Source organism: Sitophilus oryzae, unplaced genomic scaffold (genome assembly GCF_002938485.1).
Source record: "Sitophilus oryzae breed Bouriz unplaced genomic scaffold, Soryzae_2.0 scaffold_1165_pilon_pilon, whole genome shotgun sequence".
Classification (NCBI taxonomy): domain Eukaryota; kingdom Metazoa; phylum Arthropoda; class Insecta; order Coleoptera; family Curculionidae; genus Sitophilus; species Sitophilus oryzae.
Window position 1 is genome coordinate 210004 of NW_022145799.1, and position 18001 is coordinate 228004.

Consider the following 18001-nt stretch of genomic DNA (forward strand, 5'->3'; position numbering starts at 1 on the left):
TTAACAGGGAACAGGGATGTGTATAAAAAAGATTTAAAACAGTTTTTTACGTTGCTGTATTGTTACACAAAAACGTATAAAACATGCGTACAGAAGTGTATCCAACATAAGGACGCACATTTCCTAAATTGTTGTTTGCTTTTTGTTGAATTCAAAGTAAAAATCCGTCTATCTATAATGATTCCTTTAGTTTTCTCAAAATAATATAAATTTAATATAATGTTTAATAAAGAAGATATTAAAAAAATAGTTTTTATTTCTCGTTAAACAATCTAATAACTAAAAATAAAAAGGTTTTTTTGCTCTTAAATAGATTCATTTACATTGAGAAAAATTTGCAGCAATTCTAGGTAGTCTATTCTTCTTTGCCTTATGATGGTTATTTTGATGATTCTGAAATTAAATATGTTACAATAATAATAAAATTACAAAATTTAATTAACTTACCCCATTCTCTTTTTCGTTATTCTTGGCAGGTTTATCCGTGTTTTTAAGATGTTTTTGAGTTTTGGAAGATGCAGACACGCATACACTATTATCACCTTGAGTAGTTTCGCTAATACTTTTGTTACTCTGCCTTTTAATAACTTGCGTAGGAACGAAAGGATTGTGAAGGGCTGTTTTAAGAGCCTGATCGTTACGACGCCGTGATGATTTTGTTTCACTAGCGGTACTCTCTTGTTGTGGCTTAACCCAGGTTTTGGGCGGCACAGGAAGATTTTTATCTGGTCCGTGTGATGCATCAGTTCCCTTAGCCTGAAAGAAAAAAAAACATTTTTCTGGGGGTATTCAAAAATATCTTCCAATTAAATTCTACATATTTCTTCAGTGTATAAGTGAGTTTAATTACTGGCAAAATATATGACTTCAAGATATAGTAAAATTAAGTGGTAGAAGATACTAATAAGATAAATTCCTATATTAAGATGGCAGTGATATAGGCTTGGTGCATTTCAGTTGATTTCAAAAAATTCCGACCGCAGCGCTGTATACGGCAGAAATTAGAAATTCTCGCTGTGTATTTCAGGCCGTCCCGGTTACAGTTCATGTGGATCGCATTAAAATAGTATTGAAATCGTGGCTTTGTCATGATATTTAAGTATTTTAGTTTTTTTTTCTAGTGCAGTTATTGAAGCTATAAAACACTCAAGTACGAGATGTAACGCTGTTTCGCGTAGTAAAAAATAAGTGAAAAAGTATCCGAACTAGGCGTCGTGTTGTGTTGCGACAATATAGCCGAAAAAATGTTAACGCGTAAAGGAAAGCCTAATTAGAGCGTTGTTGGGTACAATAACATTCAATAACTCAACTTTCCCAGATATTCAACTCTCCCGAAACAACATTTTATACCTTCCTAGTGTCTCACACCGATTTGAGCAAAAGCAAAAATGGATTCAATCAGTTCAACAAAACGAGTTAGTAAACAAAATGCTCGTTACATAATCAAAAATTTAAATAGACATATACTATGAGAGAATAAAATATAATTTGGCAATATTAATGGCATACTTTTTTTAATCAACTAGTGATTAAATGTTTTATGATCATCTTTTAAAATTATAATTATATACCTTTAAAAAATTTCGACATAGTCGAAATAGCCCCAATTGTGACCCCATTAGCAAAAGCGGTGCGTAAAATTATGCTCGCTACCGTAGTTGAACTCATCTAAAAAGTTTTTTTAGCTGGAATAATAAATTATAATACCAGTTAGACCTTCTGAAGATATCAAAATATTTACTTTTTTATTTTTTATTTTTAGAATTTTGACAAATTATACTTCCTGACACTTTTAGAATAATTAAATAATAATTTTTTCGTATACTCGCTATTTGAACCCGTGTATTTGTATATATCAGTTATTTACGATATTCTGCGATAGTGGCAGCACCGGCGGAGAATGCACCAAGCGTATAGCGAAAGTTCTACATTTTAAGAAAGCCTCAAGAAATGTTAAGGCAGAAAATAATTAAAAAGAAAAGATAGATAAATATGGAATTTGTGAAAGCGCAAGTTCAGTTCAAACTCTTATTGCATATTAACTACCGTGACAATTTTTGAATCTCTATTGTCCCCTCTAAAGTGACTACTTTTTCAAACAAAATCCCACATGAGACGATTCTCTACAAGTACCTACATTTAAATAAAAACAACTTACCCTCTGAATCAGTATATGTAACACATCAGAAGCAACATTTTCAGTGGCTAATTCTTTATTCTGACCGGGCTTTCCCATCACAATCTCTCCATTAGACAAAGTGATTTGAGCTCTATACTGACCATCCGACTGGAAATACTGATACCTTGGAATTCCTAGGTTATTTGACTGATAATAAGTTAATAACCTGACACTAGAGGGAGCTTCGGCAACTTTCTACAACCACAAATCATTCAATCAAACACCCGAAATTGTTTAATAATGTTCATTAACTTACAGCAGCCAACATTTCAAAAGACAGATTCCCGCTATTATTACTATTATTATTAGATGATGTACTTTTAGGGGTTGAATCTTGAACTGGTTCAACTTGTTTAATTTTATTTTTAGGCGCATTCAGTTCCTTGTTTTCTGACATGCCTATTTTCAAAAGATTTTTCAGATATTCCGTATTTACAGTCCTTGGTGGCATACTTGGTAGAGACGGATTTTCAGTTTTTGTCTTTAAAAAAAACTGTTATATTAAAAAATCAAAATAAATCAAAGTTAAATACCAAAACTTTCTTTGAAGTTGTTGGTTTTTCTTCATCAGTCTTTTTTCCAACTTTTATTTGCCTTGGTTGAAAACTGGATTCAACCTGCGTAGATGAGTTGTAAGGCAAAATTTGCTGCTGTTGGTTTTTTTGGTATGGCGGTTCGTTGGCTTGATTATTAAAACTAGCAAACGCCGAACCTTGTAGATTATGCTCAGCTTGGCTGTAATTAGGTAAATATGATTTGTTTTGATTTAGACCCAGTTGATTATTTTGACTGAACTGATTGAAGAATCTCTGACTATTATTGTTGAGCAGAACAATAGATTGCTTTTGCCCAGATTCTGCTAATGCTACCAAAGATCCTAAAATACAAGTATTTGGTTTCAAATATTTTAAAAAACCTAAAATAGTCTCAAATTAAAGTATTTTCTGTCCAGCCAGAGAATATGTCATTCCGAAAAACGACATTCAAAATAATTTTGAATTAAAATAACAGATTCTTTCGCTGGACAGACTATATTTTTGAATGTATATAACCTTGTTTTCCTGTTTTCTCCTCCAGTAATCTTCTACCATAAGAAATGTTTATAAACGCAGTTTTGGGTAATCTATACCCTCTCTCCGCTGAACAGTTTAGAGTCATACCATCTTTAAACGTTTTGTCAAATACCACGTCGTACAAAACGTCCATATCGTTATTGGTTAATGACTCGGTTTTAGCTATGACCGTGCCTTTAAGGCCAAACGGTACACTAAAACCTTTCCTGGTATTTATTATTCTGTCAAGTATTTCTACCGTCATTTTATCGTCAGGTGCCAAAGTTTTACTTTGTATCTCAGGCTGAAATAAAAAATACAAGAAACAGCGCTTAGATGCGAAAAGTCATTAATTATTTTTCAACTATAGTTCGTCCAGCATGAGATTTTTTTATTGATTTTGGGCGACAAAACATCCAAAAAATAATACGCTGTTGAATTAAAATGACAACAACTGTCATTGTCATACATTCAATGGATGGACAGTCTATAGTTTGACCGTAACTAATAAATTTATAGAATTATATAGTTTCCACAGAATTATTAAAACTATAATTATATGGCCCTGGTCACTTTATTTCCGTGTACTTTCTGTATTTTTATGCATACGACAGAGCGAGATATACCGATTTGGTCATTTTAGAAGTGTGGTCTGGATTTTAACGTGTAAGATAGTGATGTATTAAAAAGAGATAAAAGTTGGGTTAAATTCAAACCACACAAGTAGGCGATTATGTAACACGTAACATCTAGGGTTGGAACCTTATTTTTCACAATTAGTTACCCATTTTACTATAAATGTAATAGATTATATTTATCTATCTTTATTTCAATAGTATATATAAAAAAAATTAAAATAGTTTTTTTTGTACACAAATTTTCCTACAAACGTAAATACCGGCAACACTGTATACCGCTTTTGATTTTGTCTCTCTCTCTGTCAACTGGTTATTTATATTATTCTCTGTCTTACACTTTAAAATCCAGACCACACTTCTAAAATGACCAAATCGGTATACGACTAGTTGATAGACAAAGACAAAATAAAAAGCGGCATACAATGTTGTCGGTTCGTACGTGAAATAACATAATAAACGAAGATAATATATCTAAGTTATTTACTAATGCTCAGCTATTAGACAGTTGCATGAAAACATGGAATAAATCTGCAATCGCCCCTTACAAATACCATAGAAATAAATATCCATTGGTTTGTTCAGATTAGTTCAGAATCGTATTTTATAGTGTAAAGCTTCGTTCTAAAACTACGCAATATCACGGGCTACACGCCATAGATCTAATAAAATTTGTACTAAATTCAGACAGCTGTCAATTTTGACTTTACTTACTAAACTAACGACTTTGTTTTCGTAGATTCCCCAGCAACACATCGTAGTTCTGAGACCGAGGCTTAATAAGAATCAATTTACAGTTGTTGTAAAATGAGTAACTAACTGTGGAAATTAAAGATCCAACCCTAGATGCAACATTTTTCGTAGGGTTGGATCTTTAATTTCCACAGTTCGTTACTCATTTTACAACAGCTGTAAATTGATTCTTATTAGATGCAACATTTTTAGTAAAAACTCTGGATCAGGGAAAAGCACAATGTCCATTGGAGAAACAGACAGGCGCACAGGCACAGTAAGGCTTTTATCCAAGGACCTAGCTCTAAAACCGCAAAAGAACTGCTAATACTTACAACAGGACACATGGCTGTCAAGTGTTACCTGAACAAGCTCAACCTGTATCAAGGAAGTCTTTGCTGCAGACTCTGCGATAAAGATCCCGAAACAGCGGAGCACATAATATGTCATTGCGAGGCTCTGGATCGCAAGCGACACTTTTATTTGGGAAAGCTAGGCTAGCACTGGAGGAACTATGCTCCCCTCCTATCAAGGACCTGCATAAGGTAGTGCAGGGCACAGGGATAGGAGAATGGGTGCAGATATAGAAGGGGGATAAACACAATAGACCTCACAGGTCGCAGTGTTTCCGGCAGAAGACGGCCCCTTGTTGTGAAAAAAAACACATTTTCCTAAACGCTTACTGGGGCGGTATAAAATTTTGATACAAAATCCGGAAATACCGCATAGAAGAAATGTATCAACCCAACTTTTTTCAATGTCTTAATCTTTAAAATCCAGACCACGCTCCTACAGTGACCAAGTCAAAAATTAACAACCTATATCAGTTATGAAATAAAAATAGTGTAAGGTACATACATAATAAATTCAATAAAATTTTACCTTATAAAGAAGCGAAGGTTTGACCTGCATTGTAATTTTCTTAGACTGAGCAATCTTTAAAAATTCATCTACAGTAGATTCTATTTTTTGCACAATATCCTGCTCTATATAGTTGCTACCACACGTTTGCTTTTCCGAATTAAATGTGGGCAAACTTTTTTAGCCAGGTCTGCAACTCGCTCATTTTTTCTCGCTAAAAACAAGAACTGTTGATGTCGTTCATTTCCATTGGTTTAATGATATTTAATACCAGATATCTTCGGAAAATATATCCTTTGCGGCGATTTCATGTTTATTTACGTTTTGACAAAAAAAGCAAAAAACCTCTGGAAACTTTTCGGTATATTGTCTTACTAAATCGAGACATTTGTCTGAGTAGTACCACGTAGCACCCACTCTTTTCGTGTAACCTGGAGTTTCCTTGTTTCTCTTGTTAAGTTTAAGATCGAGCCCGATATTGACATCTTTCGACGATCCTTTTACAGACACGAAAATTGATCCTGTGGTTCTTGAAAACAAAATGTGACTCATTCCTGAAATATACGTCATAAAATCAGTATTACATAAATTAAAAGACCTAAACCCTTAATTCTAAGCCCCTTCGACTGTCAAAATTATTCGTGAGCCATTGCGACAATGTCAAAATTGTCGTAATGTAGTTTTATGCAATGTGTAAAAATCTGGACAGACATTGTGTCAGGACTTTAAAAAATATGAGATTATTATGAAGAAATGCTTCAAAAATAGTTACTTGTACAGTGTGCAATAACTTCCAGACTAACAACATAAAAAAAGTAAGTACGCCACTAGTATAACAACCAAAAACCCTGTCCAAACCAAGATAACACATAAAAAGTTGTATAGAGTCCGTTTTTACTTTTTTGACAAGTTGTCAGACAATTGAGATACGAGGTAACGTAAAACTGCAATATTTTAGTTAGTTTTTGCCAAAAAAAAAAATAGAATCAAGACCCTGCGCTAAGAATAAATAAAAAAATAACCTAGTTGGCTAGAAACGACATGCAATGGCTTGTAGGCTCTGGCGCTTTCAGCGTATTTGCGTCTTATATGTTCGAAGTCTGGCTCTTCTGTAACAGATATGCAAACTTTTATCCTTCCTCTGGCGATGATTTCGCGACTGTCCAGTACCTGAAAATTGATTTCAGAATATGTAAAAATAATCATTATATCAAATTTAATACTAGGTAGAATTAAACTTGATTTTAATGCGTCCATTATCCATTGATACGATGGTCCGACGGCGCTCTGATTCATAGCATTTTCGCGCCTTTTTTTTCATCTGTAAATTTTTTACTCCATCCCTTCAACGGAAAGAGACCGTACGATAACGGACGTTTTGACACTTTTTTAACAAATTTAATCTAACCTTAATAAAAATATAATAATACAAGAGCTAGTAGCAACAGGAAAACGAGAATTTTAAGAAAGCTGTGGTGGAACTCTGTAACTAAATAGCGATCGGTAGCGATAAAGAATACTGACCTTGGTCGTACAAACTAAACGGCAAGCGACAGTATTCTTCATCGCTACCGATCGCTATTTAGTTACAGAGTTCCACCCCTGGTTCCTTAAGATATATTTTGCTATGCTCTCCTGGGCTGTCTAGCTGCCGGTAGACTAATGCGGTTCACTACTGCGCATCACATCTGACAGGGTATCCCATTTTCGTCTGTTTATGGGATTTCTCGTTTATAAGTAGATAATGATGCAATTGTCACATTGCTGTGCTACTTTTTTATGAATCTCGTTTGTTCTAGCCTCCTTAGTTCCTAAAATACAGGGCGAATTTGTGATGCGCAGTAGTGAACAGATGTTGAATACAGATATGATGTATGATGCGCAGTAGTGAACGCAACGTCTACCGGCAGCCAGACGGTCCGCACTCTCTTCAGGAGAGCATAGCAAAGGTAAATATAAAATATATTAAAGAACCAGCTTTCTTAAAATTCTCTCTCAAAAAAACGTTGCTAGCTCATAAGTAAAACCGAAATCGTTATGAAAATGAAAATATAAAATAACACCAATGACAAATGCAATAAATTTAAAATGCATGAAAATGCAAAAAATTTAAAGACTGCATAATTTCCCAACCAATCGAAGTCTTTAAATTCAACCAATAAAATTAAAATCGTATCGTCGGACAACCGATGCATAAAAATCGAGTTTTATCAGTAGATTTTTTGAACTGACGACATGAACAGTCCTCAAGACCTGTCGTTCGTCATAATCCAGTAACAAGTGAGTAGACTTACGATTCCTTGAGACCCATAATATGGATTACACAACGTGAAACAAATGGACCCTTCCGAAAAAACGTCCAGGACATCTCTAAACGTCGAATGGTGTTGATCAAAAACACTTATTTCCGATACCACCGTTTGCAACGGATATACCGCAGTGTTTTCAGAAAATTGTTTCTCCAAAGTCAAACGGCCGCTAGGGGAAAACACGTATTTGCGACCGATCATTACTTGCACGTGGCACACAATTTGTACATCTCCTACTTCCACGCCCAAATTGTTCTTGTACCTTAGAAATTCAAATTACTACCAATAGAAATGCTTCCATTATTAAACGCATTTATTACCTGTCAACTATGCCACCATAAAGTGTCTCAAAATAATTCTTTTTGTCGTATTCTTCGGTATTGTACTGATTCTGGCCTCCCATACTAATATATTTTCGTTTGGCGTTCGATATGGCAACAACCCTAAAATACATCGCTTTCAACATTGATGAGTGAGCAAATATAATAATATATCAATCAATACACGGTAAAAGAAATATATTCGATACCAATTAAACTTTTAGTTACGCAATCCAGGGGCGATTTTTAAATGCATTGTTGCCAACGATGGACATATTCGGCGCCGGGCTGACTAACTGGAATTTAAATTTCCCGCTGGGGATTCGGGTGGTAGCTCTGCTGTAGAAAATGTCAGGTTGCCACATTTATATTTTTATTTCCTGACATTGTCATTCGTTTTGACACTTAAGTTTTGTATTACGAGTTTTTGGTTTAAATGAATTGTGTTGTGATACTTTAAGCTGAAACATTTTTACTAGCAGACCTTGCAGACGAACATTGTTCTTTTTAGAACCTCTTTTAGTGCGAAGTGTACAAGATAGCTTAACAGCCGTAAAAAAATCATCGCAACTTTATTAGAATATTTTGAACGGGAAAGCGGTTGTAATGACCTTTTATGTCCTCTAAGTGCTGTTAAGAAGGTGAATTTTGTTGATGTATCGATGAATCGATATTTTAATGTATTAGGGTGAGGCAAAAAAATTATCTGAATACCTTGCTTCAATTAAATGGGGCCAACCAACAAAAACATTCGTGTTTAACATATGAACTGGAACGTCATTTTCCCCGTCTATTTCTTCCTCCTGTATAATTTTTAGTATCATATTCTCGTAACGACTGGGTTGCTCAAACACACGTACTTTCGCCTTCTCTAGCTGGGCCTAAGGCAATATTTTAATAGTTAAATTAAATATTTTAATCGGAATATTAGTTAAAATTTCTGATGTTATCCATAAAATATTGTGCCACAGATAATGTATCCGTATCTGTATCATATCAGTAGAATGTCTGAATTTTTATTAAAAATTACATTAAGTTCTTTATTTTTAACGGAAATATACAGGGTGAGTTTTAATAAATAGCAAATATTTTCAGGACTGGTAGACCTCGATAAAAGAAGCATGTTTTCTCTTTACCATTTTTCAAGTAAGTCCTAAATAACCGAGTTGTTTTAATTCGAAAATAAAAAAAAATGCTTAAATTTTGAGAACCTCTGGATGTTTTCTGGGTTTTATTTCTAGCAAATTTAATCTACTAACTATGTTGTCTTATTATGAAGATATGTTTTTAACTAAAAATTTAAAAAATTCCAAAATGTTTTTTTGAAATTATACCAATTTCCAATTTATTTCAGTGTTACTGGGGTCGAAATATACCAACCCTAAAATATTTACACTTATCTCACTGTGTGACTCACCCTGTATTTTAAATAAATATTAATAATTATAAATTTACTTTTTTTAAATCAATATTAATAATTATAATTTTACTGACTTCATAAAACAAGACCAGCAAATTACTAAGTATACTCTGCTTTATATTTTAACATGTTGAAAAATATACCGATTTGGTCATTTTAGAAATGTGGTCTGGATTTTAACGTGTAAGACGTATTAAAAAATCAAATGTATTAAAAAGAGATAAAACTTGGGTTGGTACATGTCTTCTATGCGGTATTGCCGGATTTTGCATCAAAAGTTCAAACAGCACAAGTAGGCGTTTATGGAAAATATTGCATCCATGGTTGGAACCTTAGAGTTTATTTTTTTTTCTACACAAATTTTCCTACAAACGTAAAAACCGGCAACACTGTATGCCGCTTTTGGTTTTGTCTCTCTGTCGGTCAACCGGTCATTTATATTATTCTCTGTCTTACACGTTAAAATCAAGACCCCACTTCTAAAATGATAAAATAACTTCAAAAATGACCAAATCAGTATAACGCTACTGATACACCACAATTTAATTCAGTCATATTAAAAACCTTTGGTCATCTAACTAATTTTGCCTATATATTCCCTCTTTAGCCATTATATTCAATGTTTTATATAAACTACTATAAACTTACGGTATATTTCAGGTGCTTCATGGTAGGAAACCCAGGATAGTATACGTCAAAACTGGCTCCCGGATAAGCCCCTTTGACCAACTTGTCGCGGGGTACCCTGATGCTCTCTATAGTAAGAGGCATCAGTTTGGCGCGATTACGTTTCACTGGAGGGAAATAGCCGGGAGCGTCGTACTGGCCCATATCCTGACTGGTAAAAGTGTAAACCAGCATGGGACCGGGCTGGTTCCTCCGTAACTCTTCGGGAGTTAGTTTGTCGTTACATGATTGCATACTTTCCAAAAGCAATTTCTGAAATGGGAAAATAGTAGTGTCCATTTCATTTTGTCTCACTTTTAAAAAGGCTTTAACTATTTTTTTTGAACTAGAACATTTACTTTACAAACTTTTTTATTTACTTAGAAAATGTAAGGTATGCATTACACAGACTTGGTGTATTTCAGTTGATTTCAAAAAATTCCGACCACAGCGCTGTATACGGCAAAAATCAGAAATTTTCGCTATGTACTATACGCCATCCCGGTTACAGTTCATGTTGATCGCATTAAAATAATTTTGAAATCGTGGCTTTGTCATAATATTTAAGTATTTTAGTTTTTTCCTAGTGCAGTTACTGAAACTATAAAACACTCAGGTACGAGGTTTGTGTGATGTAACGCTATTTCGGGTAATACGAGTAAAAAATAAGTGAAAAAAAAACGAACTAGGCGTCATGTTGTGTTGTGACAATTTCAAACGTTAACAAAATTGCCGAAAAAATGTTATCGCGTGAAGGAGAGCGCAATTAGGGCGTTGTTGGGTGCGATAACATTCAATAATTCAACTTTCCCGGATATTTTTTCCGAAACAACATTTTTATAGCTTCACAGTTTCTCACACCGATCTGATCAAAAGCCAAGAGTAAACAAAGTGCTCATTACATGATCAAAAAATGAAATAGGCATATACTATGAGAGGAGAACATATAATTTGCAATATTAATGGAATACTTTTTTTTAATCAACTAGTGATTAAATGTTTTATGAACATCTTCTAAAATTACAATTATGAATCTTTAAAAAATTTCGTTAGAGCCGAAATAACCCCAATTATGACCCCACTAGCAAAAAGAGTGCGTAACACTATGCTCGCTACCGATATTAAGTATATTTTTAGTTGGAATAATAAATTATAATACAAGTTAGACCTTTTAGAATAATTATATAATAAATGTTTCGTATACTCGCTATTTAAACCCGTGTATTCGTTACTATATTATTTGTTACTATATTAACTATACCAGTTGTTTATGATATTCTCCGATGGTGGCAGCACCGGCAGAGAATGCACCAGGCTTATACAGGATATCCCAATATTTTGTAAATATAGAACTACTATGTATTTTTGGAATTAAACAAGTTAATTGAACACAATTTAACTTTACACAAAACTCCTTTGTTTGTTGACACTTGGAACCAGTAAAAACTCAAAAAACAGTTGTGTATTTTTTTTAAATTTCTTTCAAAATTGAAATTCTTATGAAAACAAATAAAATATTAAAGAAAACACTGTCAAGCCTAATTTACAAAGGAGATTTCAGAAAGCCTTTCTGATGTTTATAAAATAACTTATTTTAAATATAGAAAATAATAAACAAAATAAATTCACATACCTCGTCCATAAAAGGTATCAATACAACAGCTTCCCATTCCTGCTTTTTACCATTTAAATCAGTTTCAAAGTTGTCAGGATAATATTCTTTCATTACTGATTCTTCACTGGTCATCAAAGCATGATAAGCAGATGGCAAAAGGTCTTTACTGGCCGGCGGCAAAACTGCCAACAGCTGAAAAAATGTATGATGTGTGACAATTTATTACATAATGGTATTTTTTTCTCAACACCACAAATAATACAAATACAAGTCATAGTTCTGAACCGTTGTCTATAAAATATATAAAGTGTGCAGTACTTCAGATGTGGTCATTGAAAAAAAATTGCTGGTTTGGTTTGGTTTGGTTTGGTATAACTTAATATAATTATGTTAGTGTTTATTATTTAGCGTATGGCGTACATAGATTTAATTACAACATCAAATGTATATATTCAAACACAATATAATATGCAAACAGATTGTCATAAATTGTAAAAATAAAACTAAATATCTAAAAATTTATAAAAAAAATGTTAGTGTTGATACAGGGTCTTGGGACACCCTGTATCGTCTGTTTGGAATTTTCAGATTTTCAGATCACTGTGTGTTATCGATAAGATATAAGATACAAGAATGTAAAGAAGGAAATCAAAAAATGCAACAATTTCAAATTCACCCAGTATTTCAGGAACTAAAAGGGCTAGGACAAATATGTGTGTAGCATGTTTAGTTTCATAAAGAACTAGAGAAGTGGTGAGTTAACCGCATCTTTGTTGCTGCTCTACACATAAACGAGAAACACTGTAAAACACACAAAAATGGGACACACTGTACAGTACAAACGAATTGCTTACTTGTTCATATGGTTTAAAAGGTTGTCCCAATTCAAAGTCGATTTTTAAATTGGAAAAGTCTTTAATATCGGAAATGTAAGGTGCGTAATGGTGGGGATAGTACCACGACCAAGAGCACACGCCATTGTAGTAATAATTCAAGTTCCACTGTATTGCTCTGACATATCCTTCAGCCTGATCCCGCAGTACCTCACTAAAAAAATAAAAAAAACAGTTACAACCAATGACTAAAGAATACAAGGATATATAACGCCCATATACGGACTGCAGCAGAATTTGTTACATTAGACGCCATCATATTGGAGCCTACGGATAAGTCACCACCTCGTCAACAGCGAGTAAGAAGAGTAAGAAAAGTAAGAAGGGTTCATAGTTTCACAGTTGTCGATTTTCTAAAGAAATCAGTACATGTATATTATTTCCTATATTTTTCATTTTATTGATTATATGGAAAGCTCTGTTCATTAAAATGTTGTATCCTATGTTATAGGGCTTGTTTCTCTCTACAATTTCCTGTCTCACAATGTACCGTTTGTGTCCAGGAAGGGTTCATAGTTTCATAGTTGTCGATTTTCGAAAGAAATCAGTACATGTATATTATTTCCTATATTTTTCATTTTATTGATTATATGGAAAGCACTATTCATTAAAATGTTGTATCCTATGTTATAGGGCTTGTTTCTCTCTAGAATTTCGTGTCTCACAATGTACCGTTTGTGTCCAGGAAGGGTTCATAGTTTCATAGTTGTCGATCTTCGAAAGAAATCAGTACATGTATATTATTTCCTATATTTTTCATTTTATTTATTATATGGAAAGCACTGTTCATTAATTAAAATAAATTAAAATTAAAGTAAATGTATTTTACTGACACCAATATTTTCTCAACAAAATTCATTTTTACGTTTTAAGCCAAGTATAAACGTTTTACTTGTCAGATTAGATGGATTAATTATGATTAAAGAAATTATGATTAGAAAAAATTATGATTAATTTAAAAAAAAATAAAAAGTTCCCAAATTTGTAATTTCAGTCACATGATTATCCAGATACTATATTGATATACAATTCGGATCACCGTGTATTATTACTTATTTAATTTAATTGTGTACTACATTTATTAAATAAAAACTTACGGTGTGACATTCTCATAGTCTAGCTTATTTCTATAGTAGTCCTTTTTAAAATTTTCAAATGCCAGTTCGTCCTCATCTTTATCACTATCGTTTTCCGATTCTTCTGAAAACTACAAAAATATTTCATAAAAAAATAAGAGTAAGTTAAATCTAATGTTAAAGACTACCATATCATCAGTGTCCTTAATAAGAGCTGCTAATTGCGAATCGGTATTAGATTTGGATTTTTCAGACTTAAGCAACTCTCCTGGAATATCTCTATCTCCATTATTCTGCTGAGTCTAAAAAATACTTGTGATATTTTACTAATTAAAATTAGATAAAAAATTACATCTTTCTGTGAAGATTTCCCTTTAGGTTTGTAAGCAAACATGTTTGATAATTCCTTGAAAACTTTTGGATCAACAATGAGTGGTTGAAGAAAATCCTAAAATTGTCAATTACACAGGGTGTGCCAAAAAGTTCACAGCAAATGAGAAATTTTAAATATTAAGTTATTGAAAAAGTTTATAGAGAATTTCATTGTGTCCGATAACAAAACAAATCTAAGGCGGCAAATTGTAGTCTTTTCAACAAATCAGGAGAGATTTCGACAAATAACACTCAAAGAATGACAGAAAATACTATTAACCTGTGAATAAAAATGACAGACACGACTGTCACAGTCGTGTATCCTCTTTTTGGACAGACTATACCAATCTTATACCGGGTGCGTCTCAAAAGTGGTTTACCTCTATAACTTATTATTTTTTCAGATAAAACAGGAAGTTTGGTATACTGTTTTTTTTCTCAGGTAAGATTTCGACAGACGATGACAGAAAAAAAGCAGATGACTTCCATACCAATCTATTTATTTCACTAAAAAAAGTATCTAATGTTTTTTAAGTTGACTATGTATGGGTTTATAAATAAATACGTCATGCGTCGTCTCTTGTTGTTTTTAACCAGTTTTATTGGCTTATTTCAAAAACCAATAAAACTGGTTAAAAACATGTTTTATTTCAAAATCATATTTCAATATTATTGGTTTGACGCAACGATGAACGACAAACGGACTCCGATATGACTCCGATGCGTATGAACTCGATTTAAGATTTTTGAGAGTTGTCAAACTCTTGCCAAATTATAGGTTATAATTTTGTGTCAAATTATGTCAAATAGAAATGAAGAATATTTTGCATTTTGGACTGTGTTGTTACTTGTGTTTGGTGTTTTTTAAAATTAAGTGGAGGAAAACTCGAGCGAAATTAAGTGTTGACCGAGACCAAAAGTTGTTGACATTTCCGGTGAAACAGGAAGTAACCGAAAAGAATTCAATATGTCAATCAATCCTAATTTATGTTATATACTAACATACCAAATCTCGTTTTTTTTATCTACAAAAATAAAAAAGTTATAGAGGCGAGCCACTTTTGAGACGCACCCGGTATACATATCCAAAAAGTGAGGTTAGATGACAAAATGTTGAAAAAAGTCAAAATGGAAACTTCTTCAGAATCAGTTTCAGGATCTATGTACCAAGTTTGATAAATATACAGAACCTTTCAAAAAGTAGCAATTTTTGAAAGTCCTCTGTATTATTATGCAATTTTGTACCTTAGATCTTATAAACTTCCTTTGTACATACAGTAAATCCCCGTAAGGATTGTCTTTACAAGAGGAAAAACTTTTTTATTATAGACATTTTTTTGAGAAAAATGGTATTCTTCTAGACGTAGAAACAAATTCTGAACATTTTTCTTTTATTAACACCTAACCACTCATGTTGCATATTAAAGAGGATTTTTGTAATTTGCCACCTTGCCACATAATGTCAAATTTATTATTTTTGTTATTGGGCATGCTCAAAAAATTCCTCAATTTTCTTTTCAAAATCTCAATGAATTTTGGCAATCCCTGTACAATATGATACTTCGTTGTCAACATACTTCAGCAGTCATCAATTTTTTTGATTCCAGAAACATTTTGTCATCACGAATATCTTCAAAATTTTCTATGTCAAAGTCTGATAGTTTCTGCATAAACTTTTCGAAACGTGATAAATTTAAAGTGCCAGCTTCATTAATGTACCCTGTATTATTAAAAAAAAACAATATAAAATAAATAATTAACCAGATTGTATAACTGGTAAGATAAAAAGTTTCAAATACCATCTAATGTAGGTAAGACGTCCATGTATGCTTTATACAAAATGGGCAATGCTCCATCAGCTATGTGCAAATGTGGCAAATTGGGTATAAAGTCATTGCCCACTAAAAATCCCATAAGAACCTAAACAGATTATAATCAATATTTACAGGTATATACATGGTTAATTGTTTGTTACCCAATCATCGATGATTTTTTCAAAATCATATTCAAAGTTAGTCAATTTTTCTTTAACTGGTGCAAATTCAAGTTCCAAATATTCTCTCATCAGTGATAAGTGAAGTAAAAAAAAAAAGTAATCTCTTCTGGAACTGACAGTCTTTTGTAGACTTTTTTCCAAATTTCACCTTAAAACAACATAACATATAATAAAATAGTTGTATGAGATTAGGCAAAACTGATTACCTCCTCTCTCAACAAACTAAAATGAGGCTCATGTGTACACAAACCTAACATAATTAAATCGGCATCTAATCCATATAAACAATGCCTTGTGTTAGGGTCGTAACCTGGCTGGGACCTCATATACCTTATATAATCCATAATTTTGTGTTCACCTTCACCAGGTGTCTAAAATTTATTATCTGTTTCAAATGTTATCTAAGGCATAACAAGAAAATCTACCTCATGTCCTGATAAAATAACAGTCACTCCTCTCCATAACGAATCATTTGATAATTTATCTACTACAAAATACTTTAACTGTTCGTGTAATCGAGCCATAAACACAGTTCCCGGAGTAATACAATTCGAGTCAAACCTTGATTCGCTTGGTAAAATTTCACCCTTTTTTAGAGCGTCTGCCTCTTGTTTTTCTGCATCTTTGGCTGACCTGAACCTACGCCCCCTCTGCTGGTTCATTTTAGCCCTTGGTGCTACACCATCAATAGCCATAAAAAACAGTTTTTGGGGCCTAATCATGCGAAATAAAACTTCCAAATAATGAAATATATCTTTAAATATTTTCTCCTCTGTGATACGAAAATGTGGATTGTTATCATCAGGATGAGAACACATATGTATTATACCGTTCATATCCAAATACATGTTATCAAATTCTGGGATCTGGTAATATACAATGTTTAAAAATAAGAAAGAAAATATTACCTATATTTACAGTACCTGATAATCCTTAACTACTTCACTTAAACAGGGATATCTTTCGCTTATATATCTAAAAAACTTTGGAACTCCCATTATAGAAAAGGTTTTGTAATAAGTGTAATATTTATCAACTTGTAACTAAACGGTGCCACCTAACTAAACTATAACACAATCTATAACACCTCAATCGCAGCAAATATCTGTTATTTCTTATTTCACAGAATACTTGAACAAGCGTTTATTTATCTTGAAAAAAGATAAAAAAAACCTCTGTCTGCATATGACTTTATAAAATATAAACTGCTGTAATTACCAGGCATGGAAAAATAAAAAATATTGGCTTTTCTTTTTAAAATATTGAAATCTATAAGTTGACATTGACATTTGACGTTAACACTTCGTTCTTCTTTGCTATTTTATTTGGCATTTTTTAACATATCACTAACATATTTAACAATGATGCTAGCACTCAGATTTTTGTGGTGGTTGAAGTGCGTCCCAATTTTAAATGTTAGAAAAATAGATAATCTGGCTGAATCATTGGGCTGAATGGCTGAAATCTGTGCTGAAATGGCAAGTAGCCGTTAGCCAAAAAAAAGGATCATATATGAAGCATATATAATTTGTTGGTTGATCTATGGAAAACGAAGGCCTATAAAAACTAGGGCTGGGTATAGTATTTATGATTACCTTTTCCGTCTTTTACACATATCTACATCTTGATAAAAAATCTTGAAAAAAAATTTTTTTTGCCTTTCAAACATAGAATTAGGTGAAATGGTGAAACCTAGATTTGTCTTTTTTTTTTGCCTAAATTTCGATTTCTACACAAAATAAAAATATATAAATTACCAGTAAAATGATGAGAAAGAAATCAAAGGTGAAATATCAATTAACTTAGTTAAGAGCTCTTTTGTAAAAAACTGGGTTTTGACGTTAAGGTTTTACACGCCTGGCTATATAGAAAAGG

General features: G+C 32.7%; 1 protein-coding gene across 1 annotated transcript; it reads right to left on the minus strand.

Moving 5' to 3' along the window:
* Positions 1–171: 171 nt before the first annotated feature.
* Positions 172–17372, minus strand: LOC115887894 (5'-3' exoribonuclease 1-like). Its single transcript, XM_030907419.1, is given in 26 exon segments — positions 172–393; positions 448–756; positions 2159–2374; positions 2436–2660; positions 2713–3056; positions 3232–3535; positions 5481–5634; positions 5731–6013; positions 6482–6629; positions 7754–8030; positions 8089–8211; positions 8803–8969; positions 10157–10447; positions 11808–11981; positions 12644–12836; positions 13780–13889; positions 13947–14060; positions 14111–14206; positions 15708–15850; positions 15930–16050; positions 16106–16219; positions 16222–16251; positions 16254–16274; positions 16333–16497; positions 16552–16992; positions 17050–17372. Coding segments are annotated over 26 exon segments (4716 nt in total). The 5' UTR covers positions 17125–17372; the 3' UTR covers positions 172–315.
* Positions 17373–18001: the final 629 nt, after the last annotated feature.